The 14,119-nt window shown below is 46.0% G+C and overlaps 1 protein-coding gene across 1 annotated transcript in view; it reads right to left on the minus strand.

Moving 5' to 3' along the window:
* Window positions 1–268: 268 nt before the first annotated feature.
* The window catches only part of LOC103679200 (amine oxidase [flavin-containing] A), a 68,898-nt gene continuing 55,047 nt past the window's right edge, over window positions 269–14,119 (minus strand). The window contains exons 10-15 of the mRNA XM_008708715.2: window positions 11,314–11,367; window positions 7,263–7,320; window positions 5,763–5,860; window positions 3,758–3,869; window positions 3,486–3,548; window positions 269–3,292 (exon numbers count right to left, since the gene is read on the minus strand). Coding sequence (XP_008706937.1) covers window positions 3,146–3,292; window positions 3,486–3,548; window positions 3,758–3,869; window positions 5,763–5,860; window positions 7,263–7,320; window positions 11,314–11,367 — 532 coding nt within the window. The 3' untranslated portion in view covers window positions 269–3,145. The remainder of the gene's footprint in view (window positions 3,293–3,485; window positions 3,549–3,757; window positions 3,870–5,762; window positions 5,861–7,262; window positions 7,321–11,313; window positions 11,368–14,119) is intronic.

The raw sequence follows: 14,119 nt of genomic DNA on the forward strand, positions 1-14,119 counted from the left end.
CATCAAGTGCAACCCACCCTCTCCCAGATGGGGAGACTGACACCGTGATCTGCTCAAGGCATCAGAAGCGAATTAGGTGAGAAAGCTGCCATCGGACTCCACACCGCTTGTGACCCAGTCAGGAACACAATATTCTAGCATTTCATCAGCTCCCAGGAAACCTTGCGAGAACAAGACAGTCAAAGGGAACTGTGAGAATTTGGGAATCAGCACGAAGTGGCCCTGTAAGCCCATCCCCCATTGACTACAAAGAGGAGCCAGGACTGAATCAGGGATGGTAGTGCTCTTTATTAACAAACAAAACAGTACCACACCAGCAAACTCGTTAATTCAATGGCAAAACATACACATATGCAAACTCCCACATGTAGCGTACATTTCAGACAGAACACTAGGCACCAAGTTCACAGTCAAACCAAGCACAGTTCACGATCCTTCGGTATTTTCTCTTCAGTGCGGTCCAAGTCCTTATTTAAGAGTTGTGACCAAAAGGTTACCTTTTTATGTCTAATTCTCAACCTTACTGTGGAGTGAGGCCAACGCAGCCTTCAGGACTGTGAAACAAATGCCAGGCTCTGTCAGCCGCTTGAACTGCCTGTCGTTTCTTGGGGTGGGAAGAAAGGCCTACAGGATCTTGGTGGTGGACAAATAAAATGGTGGGAGTTCTCAGCTCTGATTTCCTGTCTCAGAACACCTAGAAAAGCATTTATTTATTTATTTTTTTAAAAGATTTTATTTATTTATTAGACAGAGACAGCCAGCGAGAGAGGGAACACAAGCAGGGGGAGTGGGAGAGGAAGAAGCAGGCTCCCAGTGGAGGAGCCTGATGTGGGGCTCGATCCCAGAACGCCGGGATCACGCCCTGAGCCGAAGGCAGACGCTTAACCGCTGTGCCACCCAGGCGCCCCTAAAAGCATTTATTTTTAAGCTCAGTCTATAGTTTAATCTACAGTTTAACAGGGGTGATCTCATTAGGGTAAATTCATTGGTTTTCTAAAAAGTTTGAAAAGAGGGTCAATCACATACTCAGGAGTCCATTAGCATTAAAGACTTAGATACGTTAACAACCTCCTTACTGTTAAAAGTGTTGCTAGTTAAGTTTAAGTCAGCATTTCCCAAAAGGTGTGTCAGAACCAAGTTAATAAGTGAACAGAAACAACTCAAATAGATCAGGGATGTGATTTCTCTGAGCAGTTTGATATAATGTGTGGCAACTCCTTATGGACTGGAGCATATCCAAGACGTTACCCAAACTCCTACGTTAGCTAAAACGCTTTTCAATTACAAAGTAAAGAGTGGCAGAAAAATCCTGCTCTTTGCTCTTAGGATAGGCAAAACTGGAATACCTTAACCCCTCATTATCAGGGTCCAGGGACTTGTGAATTTATAAGGTTAATTATGTAATAAACTTCGGTTGATTTTCTCTGGCAACCTTTAATTCCGTTCAATAAAGATAGGAGATTAGGTTCAGAGGTATTAAGAGATAATAAGGGTACGAAAATCCCGAATATGGGAGAAGCAGTATGAGAGAAGCCGTAGACTCACGAGTTACAAAACCACCATGTGACATATTCAGTAGAGGGGCAAACACAACAGTAATATTACTCTCTTATAAAAGTATAAAATGATTGAGACACATAAGGATTGGCCTGATTAATTTAAGAAGGTGAATTTGAATGAAGCTTGTTGAATCATGTGTGGAAGTATGCCCATCAAAATTTTAACGTAAAATTTTTGGCAAATGAAAGAGTACACTTTAGCTACCTAGAAACTCCACCTAAAACGAAATGTCTCCTTCATTACTGATGTGGGATAAGGTGTTACTATGTATTCACCTGTATACCCAAGTCCACTGAATCTTGTCAACTGCTTTATTTGATCACATCGGTGTTGATTTTTTCCCCAGATGCTTATATGTAAAACGGTAGTCTTATGGCTGAAACCTCTGGAAGGGACTTTAAAAAAAATCTCAATTTTTAAAATGGGAAAGGCCAGAAAGAAGCGGGCACTGTTCTGGGCCCACATTACTCCTAAAATAGAGAACTCAGTCTTCATACTAAAATCACTCAATTTCATGTCTGTCATAAACTTAACAACTAAAGCCAGTGAAGTTATAATATAAAGCCCCAATTTCCTTTCTCTATTTGATAGTCTCAACAAATAGCCATCAGAAATTTATCATGCGTATTTCAGTTCCTATTTGAGAGAGATCAGCAGGCTAATATTTACTCAAAGGTACCTCTGTCATTTAAGTTAATAGATCTGCCTAATTCTACTGTGGTCCTAGGAAAAAAGAAAAAAAATATATACCACTAGGGGCCTTCAGACAGCCAGGGTCTACCCGAAAAAAGGAAAATACTTTCTTGAAATTGGCAGAGAAGGTTATCATGACGTCTAGCCATATTCCAGGAGGCAGGGAAGATGCCTACTGCAGTGGGTGTCATGTGGACCTCATTAGGAGGCCTCCTGGGGGATAGGCCTGCCACTAGTTTACTCTGCTCCCCGAGGAAGCTGCACACAGGTCACAGGAAGTCACCTGAAACACCAAGACGAGATGCCTAGAAACTTCACAGGAAGCAGAAGTGGCCAGGACGGCCCATAAGATGTCCCTCAATGGCCTACGCCTCCATTGCTTTCATTTACTACCCCTCATCCAAAGGGGGAGCTGCTCACCCCCAGGAAGCTGCGAGCCTCTGGGCTCTCGACCTACACTTCACTCTCTCCTAAGGACTGAAAAGGACAGTCACAGGCTGGGCCGTCACCTACTCAACGTCTACAAAGAGGAAGCGAAACACTTCATTTCCACAATCATCAGACGTTTCGTGTTAAAGAAGAGCAAAACAGGACACAGAAATTGTTTCTCATCAGCACTTCAATTAGGCATCTTGAAATTAAGGGGTGGATCACAGGGTTTTATTCTACCAGTCAACCCAAGTTTGTCTACACAAGGCAAATAATGCGATGGAACTTGATCTTATTGAAATTCATGAGGTGATTCTTTGGGTTGTTTTTACGCTGACACCGAGACTAAACTTATGGGTGAAAACCAGTGCATTTAAAGATGGTCCAAAGATACAGCCTTCGCCAACATTTTTGCTTTTGGTGATGTTGGGGAAGAGTAAGCAGAAAGCTCGAGGCCGAAACTTCAGGATCGTGTCAGCAGCCTGAATTTGTACGCCACAATCCCCAGGGCAGTGACGGATGTGGAAAATCCAATGATCTTCAGCAGGCCTGTCACGGAAGGCAGGTTCCTCTCCCAGAAGGTGTGGGTGATCTCCACAGATGGTACATCCTGGATGCATGAGCAGAGACCGTTAGCAGAGCGACCCTCGTTCGCCCTGACGAGGGCGGGCAGAACATACCCGCCAAGCCAGGGTGTGGACATATGCCCGAGAGCGGCATCTACAATGACCTCACACGCTACAAGATGACAGTCAAGAGCTCTGCATGCGATTACTGGGCCAGGGAGAAGCCGCGGAACTCACCTTTGATTCGGGCTCCTGGACTCTTATGTCTTTCTTGGCCACCTTCCCCAGAGCACTCAAGACCTGCAAGAAAGTGGCCGGGGTATTATGCAGCGAGCTCCGAAAGTTCCGACGGACGCAAGGCCCTGCTCGCCCTCGAGGAGCCCCCCCAGGAGAGGACTGAGCGGCACAGAGGCGGAGTTGCACATTTATCCGTGTCAAGAGCCGGAAAGGCCTGATGCCAAAACCACCACCGGCCTCGCGAGACACGGTGACGTGGCTCCCTCCCTTACCTCTCTAGCTGCCCGTTCACCGGCCTCTACTGCCCCTTCCATGTAACCGCTCCAGTGTGTAGCCGTCTCTGTGCCAGCGAAGTAAATCCTGTCAACCGGATCTCGAATGACCCTTCGAGAGAACAGAGAGGTCACACAGAGTTACCTGGTTAGGCGCAGAGGGGGAAAGAGCCTGTCGCTGCCCTCATTTGCCCCAGACAAGACAGCGCAACTCAGATAGTTTCCAGAACTCCCTGGTGGCTCAGCCAAAGGTGAAAGGCCCCTCCCCATTCCCTGGGCCTGTGCCCAAGGATCTGAACTTTCAAGCCAGAGAGAATCAGGCTATCAGATCACCAGTCACTAAAGGGGACGCGGGCCTTTTCCTAGCCAGCCAGGATCAGAAGACAAGAGCACACATGAAATCCACAATCGATTTCTTGGCTGTAGGTTTCCTATTTGCGGTCCATTGTGCTCCGGACACCATCTTTCCAAAGGGGTGCCTTTTTCATGAGAGGGGACCCGGCAGCAGGCCCCAGCCATGTGGGCACTCCAGGGTACCAGGAGGAACAACAGTGGCGAGTGGGAAGACGGGGAGAGGAACTGATTTCTAGCAGAGGAGGGACCCGAGGGATTAGATGTCTTTCTGTCTCAAAATAACCACCTCTATACAGTTGGCTTCTGTGAATTTATGTGGAGACTGGCTGAGGACAGGGAAATGGGCCTTCTCTTCCAAAGAGGTCTTGAAAAAGAAAGCCATGGAAGGGCTGGGCTGAATGGGCAAGCGTCCTCTCCTAGCTTGTCGGCTTTGACTCCTGTCATGTCTGCTGCCATTTTCATACAATCTCCCGAACGGCACACCCTCCACCCCCAAGGCCTTCTCTCCTTTTTCCAATTCAGGAATCTTTGGTTTCACCTGTCCTTGATTCTAGTTTGCAAATCTGGGCTTCTAGTCTGCCTTCGGAACTACTCTGGTTCATCAGTCCCGTTATCACTAACAAAGACTATTTGATTCAATTAATTAAAAACAAAGAAAAATCTCATGTAAGGAAGGGTTTCTCTGTGGACACACGTGAGCTGGAGTTAACCTTCCAGGTCAGTTCCCCTGGGAATCTGATGGAAGTAACCCACCGCGGACGTTCCCAAGCGACACTGCTCATGCCAAAACGCCTTTCCCGGCCTCCCACTGGCAACTGCGTCGGGGCTGGGAAGACGGCCAGGAGCTACAAATACCCAGCAGGACGCTCTCCCTTTGGGCTTCCCCGAGTGTCCCGCCTCTTGTAGCTGAGCATGTCCCTGGACAGCCCCCGTGCCCTATGAGGCCGTTACAAGAGACAATGGCTCTTCTGGGGCCTATGGGGCTTCGAAGCCAAGGTGGACTCCCCGAATTGGTGCAGAGATCCCCTCCTCACAGGTTAGCTGTCCAGGGAAGGGACGGCTCGCCCGAAGGGGAGCAGCTGCAGCCAGATGCGTTTAGCCAACGTCCTTAGGGGGAGACTGCTACCCAGGGCAGTCATGTGAAACTCAATGTCTACTTGAGCTCAAGAAGGCCAGCTGGAGGACACTGCAGCTCGCGGAGTGCTCACAGGGAGCACTGACATCTGAAACCCTCACCGGTGCTCTGCTACTGCTCTCTGCGCTAACCTTCTACGTACTGACATCCTTACTCTCCTACGGACACCCAGAAATCTACACGCTGACTACCTGGGGCATTCGAAATCAGAATGCTGATTACTATTTCTACAGTTCCCCTTGAACTTTGCTTATGAGTTTAAGTTTGATGCATGTCGGAACACCTGGGTGGCTCAGTCGGTGAAGCGTCTGCCTTCAGCTTGGGTCATGATCCCAGGGTCCTGGGATCGAATGCTGCATTGGGCTCCCTGCTCAGCAGGGAGCCTACTTATCCCTCTGCCTGCTGCTCCCCCTGCTTGTGCTCTCTCTCTCGCTGACAAATAAATAAATACATGAATCTTAAAAAAAAAAGTTTGGTGCATGTCTTGGATTAATTGGGATGGTGTCTGGGTAGTACCTTCCATATTGAGTCATGATCCCAGGGGGGAAGTAGGCGGTGTAACAGCCCCCGGAGTACTGTTCCTCGCACCAGTTCTTCTCTTCGTAATGCACCGGCTGTATTCGGTGGGGAGAGAATTCCAAAGGGAAGACAAAGCTGAAATGCTACCCGTCAACCATGAAGGCTCTCATGTATTTTACTTTAACAAAAAGTTTATGTTAAAAAAAAAAAAAAGTGGCCCTGTTTTATTTCATTTTAGGGGAAACGACAGTACCAAGTAAATGGCCTTCGGGGAGGTACCAAGTGACAAAACACGTATACTTTGACTTTTTCGACCCCTTGACGAGGGGAGGCATGGAGTATTCCAATATCTGGGAGATAGGGCATTGCCGCACAGATTCTGAAATCTTTAGACTAAGTTTCCCGTAGGGGAAACCCCATCAATAATCACATTCTGGAAAGATCTGCTCAAATCTCTGGATTCTCTGAATAACAGACTTTATTTCCCCATCTACCACGGCTGGGAAAAAAACAAGGGGTGGAAGGGAGGAGGCATAAGATATGTGGGGGCGCCTGGGTGGCTCAATCGGTTGGGTGTCTGACTCCTGATTTCAGCACAGGCCGCGGTCCTGGGATGGAGCTCCGAGTCGGGCTCTGTGCTCAGCGAGGAGTCTGCTTGTCCCTCTCCCACTACTCCTCCACCCATTTGCACTGTCTCTCTCTAAAATAAATAAATAAAATCTTTAAAAAAAAGATAAACACAATGTCTAAGAAAGGCTATTTTTGGAGCCATTTCTCTGAGCTGGAAAAGTAAATGATGGGAATCCTGCTAAAATGGGGACAATTAAAGATGAGCAATGGTTTCCAAGAGACATGAGAGAACATTCTCTCAGTTTTTCCCTAACAGAGTCTGCAAGTTTATTGTTTGACCAGTTCAGAGATAATCCCCTGAAAGAGCCCCCAGCTAGCTAATAGGATCTTCAGATAGAATTTCATTCCCATCCTCACTTTCAGTGGTGGATTGAAAGCACTGAAATCCCTACACGAGCTGTGAATGGAGTCTATGGATGGAAAAATCAATTAGTGTGGCTCTGACCTGAGAGAGTCTGCCCATCCTGTCACGTATACGCTAGTTCGCCCTCACCAGCAAATGAGGAAGTATTTGGGATTTCGCTTCAGAGTAATCAGTTGGCTTTGACGCAAGGGCAGGACCTCTGTTCTGGGAACTGGGCTCACCCACCCCGGAGCTAATACCTGTGACTCCAGGCCCTGATTGCAATTGGCTGCCAGTTATCCAGGGAACACGGAAACAGCCCAAGAATCTGCGGCATCAGAAACTGTATGCACCTGACGGCAGCTTTCATTGGCCTTTTTGTGACCGAAGTTAATCCTCCAGTAAGCATATCCCCTCATAAGACTCTCTTCATAAGACTGTCAGGAAACCAGACTCTGCTTTGCTTTACCACTTACAGCAAACACAGCAGAACCTTCTAGGGATTAAAGCTGAGGGTTTCTTACTTGTAAAGCTTCTTGGGATCCTAACACTTTGGCATAGAGCTCACAGATCTTCTTTTTCCTATAAAGAAGAGTAAAAAAAAATGTTAAGGAAGTGATAACTGAGTAGAGAATAAACACAGTGAGTTCCAGGGCTCTCGCTAATAAGCCAGATGTATTAAGGAAAACCTAACATCAATGGTAACTACACAACACGAACAGTTCCATGAATCTCTGCACTCAGGTCAGCCCTCTGTGCCTCAATGCGGTCATTTGATTTGAAGACGCAACAGAATTTCCCTTTTACGTTTTTGCCTCTTTTACTACCCGATAGCATATCTATTCAGGATTCAAATGGGGAAAATAAGATTCGATTAAGCGCGGTCCGTTTAGGAAATGATGCTAAGTCACTTTTCTGGAACACGTAGAACTCTAGAATAATCCCTTTTAGAAGTCCAGAGTTCATATGACAGCATCTTTTAACTATCCTCCACTTATGTTCTAAAGATCTATGAACATCTGAAGCTCATTTAATCTTTTAAGTGTAACATAAAATATCCCACACCATGAGAGGCCTATGGTCGTGCGACTCTAGTCATCGGGCACGTGACAGAATGGTCTGTAGACACGGTACTTCCAAGGGATGTGCTACACGATGTCACCTCAATCTTTGGCTACCCACCTAATTCATTATGTAAATGACTATCACAGCACATGACACGTGGTAGGTCTTAAAAAAAAATCAGTAGCTTCATTGATTTAAGCGCTTCTTGAAACAGGTATTTTTAAACTCACAACCCCTCTTGGGGAAATTAAAAAGTGCTAATTTACTAAAATCATCCCTTTTTGAAATAAATGGTTCAATTTCAGGATTTGTTTGAACAGGTTCATGCTGAGCCAGTTATATACTTTGGTATTTACCTTCTTTAGTTTTTATATAGTTTAAACATTGAAACTGCTCCAAAATATTTGTTATGTGCTAATGAGCGACTGGAAAAAAAATTGCTAAAAAATGGGGTGCAGGGTTTACCTCAAATCTGAAAGACAAGTATTGAAAGGTAAAGAGACAAATGGCCAAAAATGACAGCAGGGGGAAAGGAAGGGAGGGACAGTGATACTTAATAGTAATAAAAGAAAGAGTGGTTTTTTTAAATGATGATTTTATGTTGCCAATTACATTAGAAAACATTTTTAAAACACATCATCAATTTCTCTGAACAATGGGGGACAAAATCTAACCTTATAAATTTGTCCAAATGCTCACATTTAGGCCACTTATATAACTCCCAGAACTTCCATTTCATGGAGATACAGTGTTAAGTCAGGAAGAGGAGGTGAAATCATAAACATGGCGGCTTACTGTCACCATGTTCCCACGGACAGTTTTCAGAAACAAGACAAAAGGCCACTGCTGAGGTGATGTCCTAGAACATCAGGTGGCTCTATAAGTTCCAGTACAAACAGGAAAAGTTTGGTTTCCTTGAAGGAGGTGCTGCTACCGCAGATTCAATAACCATAAAGGAAAGGCAGAAATGGAAGAAGTTTCCAGACTACTGTCTGCCACTGTCTCTCTCTGCCCAATCCAAGCCCCTTATGTCAAAGATGAGGAGGCTGAAGCTCAATAAAAATGTACTGAATTGGGGCGCCTGGGTGACTCAGTGGGTTAAGCATCTGCCTTCGGCTCAGGTCATGATCCCGGGGTCCCAGGATCGAGCCCCACATCAGGCTTCCTGCTCAGCGGGGAGCCTGCTTCTCCTCTGCCTGTCGCTCCCCCCTGCTTGTGCTCTCTCCCTCTCTCTCTGTGTGTGTCAAATAAATAAGTAAAACCTTAAAAAAATGTACTGAATCAAAATTTATCCTCAGCATAGTATGGTAGCCTCTTTCCTATTCTATGATGAGATGACAGATTCTTACCTATTCCCAGTGAGTGTTACAAGGGAAATTCCAACATTTGAGAGTCAATCAGAAAACAAAAGTATGGACGATCATTATTCTGAAGGTTTAAATGATGCTTAGCTTATTTTCGGGACATGTGATAAAATCTTTATTAAAACAGAATGAAATCTAAAATCCAATCAACCTACCTTGCAGTTAATTTTTCATGCATGGACAATAAGCCACTTATAATAGAAATGGAAGTCATTATTTACTGTATTTTATAATTATTAGAGGAGTCAAGGATGAGTTCATACAAATCCATCAGGAAAGTACCTTCCCCCCCCATCCCTTCCTCCCTGAAAATGTAATTTTTGGAAAAGTTATGTAAGTCAAAACTGTTAGAGCAATGCAGTGATTGGTTAGTTGGGCTCTAAAAATAATAGAACATATTTTCAGTGATGGCCAAAAGAGATCACTGTGCAGATCTCGCGTAGTTGTGCTTACTCACTGGTGTCTAAATCTGGCCGCCCCTCATTATCATTTGAAAAGCTTGTTAAAAAATACAAAATACTGGGGCACCTGGATGGCACAGCAGTTAAGCGTCTGCCTTTGGCTCAGGGCGTGATCCCGGCATTCTGGGATCGAGCCCCACATCAGGCTCCTCCGCTATGAGCCTGCTTCTTCCTCTCCCACTCCCCCTGCTTGTGTTCCCTCTCTCGCTGGCTGTCTCTATCTCTATTGAATAAATAAATAAAATCTTAAAAAAAAAATACAAAATACTCACGCCCCACCCCTAACCTACCAAATCATAATCTATGGGCCTTAGAAAAAAAAAGTATTTTCCAAAGATTCTCTGGCAGATGCTGACGCGGTCAGTTCTGGGAATCTCGCTCCGGTCAAAGACACACTCGGAGTTCTAAGGGTTTTGCCTTATAAAAACTTTTGAGAAGTTCAGCCACCATGTGGAATCATAACCAAATGTCTACATCCAGGCTGGTATTTATTTTACTATTAATAAAGAGGGAAAGCAGGAAATCCAAAAGAAAATGTCAAGCTTAGTGTGGCGTCATGAAAAACAAGTTTGCATTGAATCCTATTCCTGACTTTGTCACAAGCTAGCTGTGGAGACCTGGGCAAACCATTCCCTGTCACCAGACCCCAAATTCTTTTTTTTTTTTAAATAATAATTTTTTATTATGTTATGTTAGTCACCATACAGTACATCCTTAGTTTTTGATGTAGTGTTCCATGATTCCCTTTTGAGTAAGGAGACGGACAAAGAGTTCCCTTCCCGAAATCAGACCTCGGAGTAGCTCAAAGAAACAATTTCATGCGCAAACATGGGAACTTCTGCAGCCTGACTGCCAAAGCCATCAAAGTCACTCTCAAAGCAAGAGCTGCTTGCGGATTTATTGTTTAATTAAAGGCAGAGAGAAGTGCATGTCTGTGTGCGTCCTGGTCCTCTTCAAAAGCTAACAAAGGATTTAGGGCTACCCTCCGGAAGGGAAGTCCAGAAATTCCCAGAGGCATCCCGCCCCCAATAGCCAAACGACTGCTTCCAGGTTAAGAGTTCCTGGTTTGATTTTCTCTGAACAAAGGAAAGGATTCCAAGGCAAAACAAAACAAAACAAATACAAGGCAGAAAGAGAAAGGGAGAAAGGAAGAAAAAAAAGCCACTGTACTAAAATGATTGTTTTATACTAGGAGGTTACCAGGAGAAGGGAACGTCAGAGCTGTGTCCTAGAAAATCAAAGGGGAACACTTCCACGTACACAAGTGGCAAGAGGTTGAAACCCACACGTATGGCTTTGCTCTTCAGAAAAAGCACACGTTGGAGAACCTTGCAAAAGGGATAATGGTCTCGCAAGGCGATCAGGACTCAGCCTCTAAAGCTTTCTGCACCATTAACATTTCCTCTAATTTTTCTCCATCTACCCCACAGGGAAACCCTACCTCTCAACCACTGTACGATAAACCCGAATATGTAAACCTAAATTAATTTATGCATACAGGCAAGCACTGAGTCGAGGGGACTTGTAACACAAAGGTTGCCATGGTGACAAAAAGGTGGATGTATTGGGATCTTAAGACTATTAGTGAATCGTGGTGTTTCTCACGACGCCATTATACTGTTGTTAGTGTAAGAAGCACAATATAAAGCTCAGCTTTTCTATGTGTTTCAGACGTCGCTTCGTACCTTATTTCCTTATGGAGCTTGGCAAGTCGGTCTGCTTTCCGGGCAAGTATGAAGCTGCAGAGAGAGGTTACATTTGAACGATTAGGTGAGAGAAAGAGCTGCCTCCTCTTTGGGAAATGTTCCTGGCTCCGCCCACTCAGCATTCAGGAACTCTCCCCCGCACTCCCATTACTTCCCTCCATTAGAGCAAACGCCAGGCTGCCTTCCGTCTGCCTGTGTCCAGAACCCATCTAGGCTGCAGACCCCTATGTAACTGGCCGCCTCCTACCAGTGTTTTGCCCCCAAATTTCAGCACGGTTCTTGGCATGGAGTGACAAATCAAATGTTAGTTGAACGCGTTAAATGATATCCTGGTAATTGACAGTTGCCTTCTGCCAAATACTTAGCAAAAGCTGGAAATCCAAATCAAAGTAAGTAGTTGTAGTGGATGCCATGGTGGGCCCCCCAGATCCCTCTTCAGGACCAAGCAGTCATTACCCTGAGCTCAGGGCTGCACCCTTCCCCCCCAGTGACGGCATTCTGTAGCAGAGGGCTGCCCGGCTCAAGGTCCCGCCCCGCCCCAGAATGATCGGCTCTGGGGTACGGTGAGTACCAAAGTCCACTCCCTCACCTCAGGGCATGACACCTCTAAAGGGCCATCCCAGTTCCAGAGCTCCTTATGTGATGGATGACAACACTGGAGCCCAACCTCTCTCTCTCCCCAATCCTGATTCCTTCGCTTCCCCACAGGCAGTGACCCCGGCGTACACCCTAATGAACCCCTGCACCTAAATCTCCATCTCCTAGTTGGCTTCCGGGAAACTGGCCTAGCACAGTCCCCAAATTCAGTAACTCAGTGAAACTCAGTTATAGTTTATCTGTAAAAAAAATTTTACACTTATATTTCTTTTGTTCTAGACCAAAAAGACAAGCAGAACGGGACTGAGAATGCAAGAGCCCAACAGACAATTCGTCCTCTCCCTCACCCCTAAGTTAAACTGTTCCTCAATTTGATTGGCAATTCCTTTAGAGCTGTCTGTTATTCGAGATCATTCTGGGAAGCAAGGTATTTGCGTTAATCCAGAGGAATCTGTGACTACCGAAGAAATCTGAATAGTGAACTTGATGGGGTACAGTCCTACTTTTGCTTGATTTAACACTGTTACGTTGTGGCTTGCTAGTAATGATTCTGGTTAAATTTTAAGTTTATGCAGGAATCAATTATCTGAGGCTTAGACAGGCCCTCAGTGAACATCACCGATATCAGATGAAACATTAAATGATTTCGATCTTGGGTGCTTCTTAAAGCTCCTTTCCTAAAGGGCAGTTCTCGGTGGCCATTCCTGCCAAATCTCAAATCGAGAATGAAACAACCCCTTTGATCCAGCTCTAACTATGGACAACTATTCTTTAACTTGCTTTGCGGTTTTATTGAGGAAATTAAACACGCTGGCTTTGGGTTGGGGACGTTTCACGGCTCTAAAGTACAAGGTCCTTTCTACTTGCCAAAAGGTACGAGTCATCACAAATACAGCGCTGGACAATTACCACCCCCGTCGTTAAGGCTTTCATGGCCCAGAGCAAAGAGCAGGGTGGAGACCATGCAGTGTCCCAGAGCAGGGCAGGGCGTAAGCAACTGTCCAGATAAAACAGATTAGAGTATCACTTTTTAGGAACTGCCTAAATAACCCCATTCCCATCTGGAAAACCTCTGCCATACGTGTCCTGACTAATAAAGCCCGAGAAAGCCCAGAAAGGCAATTCCCACAATATCTAACCCCCAGGGCAAGAAGAACATCGGTGTCCTTCCATCCACAGTGGGACTGGTCTTGAGGGTTTTTACTCTGGCACTCAGAAGGTGATGGCAAACTGCCCACACGATCCGTGTCCCTTCTTGCCCAGTGCGGTTGGAGATGAAGAGCATATGCGCTGTTCCTCTGCTCACGACGCCGTGAGCCCCCGCCCTTCCCAGGGAGGCCGGTGCTAGGTCTGATATTTTGCAGCCAGAGACGTGGTTACAAAATGTCTCGTGGCCAGTCCAGTGGCACTGACTGCTAAGTCCCGGGTCATGGGTCTGCTTCTGGTTTTGTAATTTCCCCTCACTGATGCAATGTGCGTGAGCTCCACTCTCCCAAGGGGGAAGGGGAAAACCGCCAGTGTCTGAAGTCACTTGGCTGTTACAGACCCTGCGCTCTTCTGTTGTCATGTGGTAGAATCAACAGCCTTTTTATCTGTGGAGCTTTGGGGAAGGGTCAAAGCCAGGGCACTTGGGAAGGCGGAGGCACTCCCTAGCAATTCCTCTGTGAAAGCACTGCTTGGTTGTCTGGACCCCTGGGGGGGGCTGGGAGGAGAAGGGAGAGCTCTCCTCTTCCGGACACAGAACCAAACCCTGGACCATCCCTAGTGAAGGACAGCTGCGGCGCGATCCATCACAACGAGGGACATCCACTCAAGGCCCGGCTCTGCCTAAAAGGCCCCTCCTCACTGGTCGTTGGTCTCCTATCGCTGGGTGATGATTAGTGTATTCGAGTTTGCGGTGTAGTGATGTCTGGAATGGAGAAAAGCCTACAGCCCAGAAATGCTAGCTCTGAACGGTTTTACAGAATTAAACAGTCAATTCTCATTCTAGGTGAGTGTGGACATTCTGCCCCTGGGCGGGGCTGTCTACCACACCGCCTGTCTGTCTAGCTTCTTCCTTCACTCTGTCCTCAATAGTTCCGTGGGGGAAAGAGAGAAATGGGCACAAGTTCAAAACAGTGTTCAGTTTTCGTAAAGTTTCCTGGAGTTTCGTGCCACATACAAAACATTAATATTTTAAAACATGGAA

This window comes from Ursus maritimus, assembly GCF_017311325.1.
Source record: "Ursus maritimus isolate PB19 chromosome X unlocalized genomic scaffold, ASM1731132v1 scaffold_X1, whole genome shotgun sequence".
NCBI classification, from domain to species: domain Eukaryota; kingdom Metazoa; phylum Chordata; class Mammalia; order Carnivora; family Ursidae; genus Ursus; species Ursus maritimus.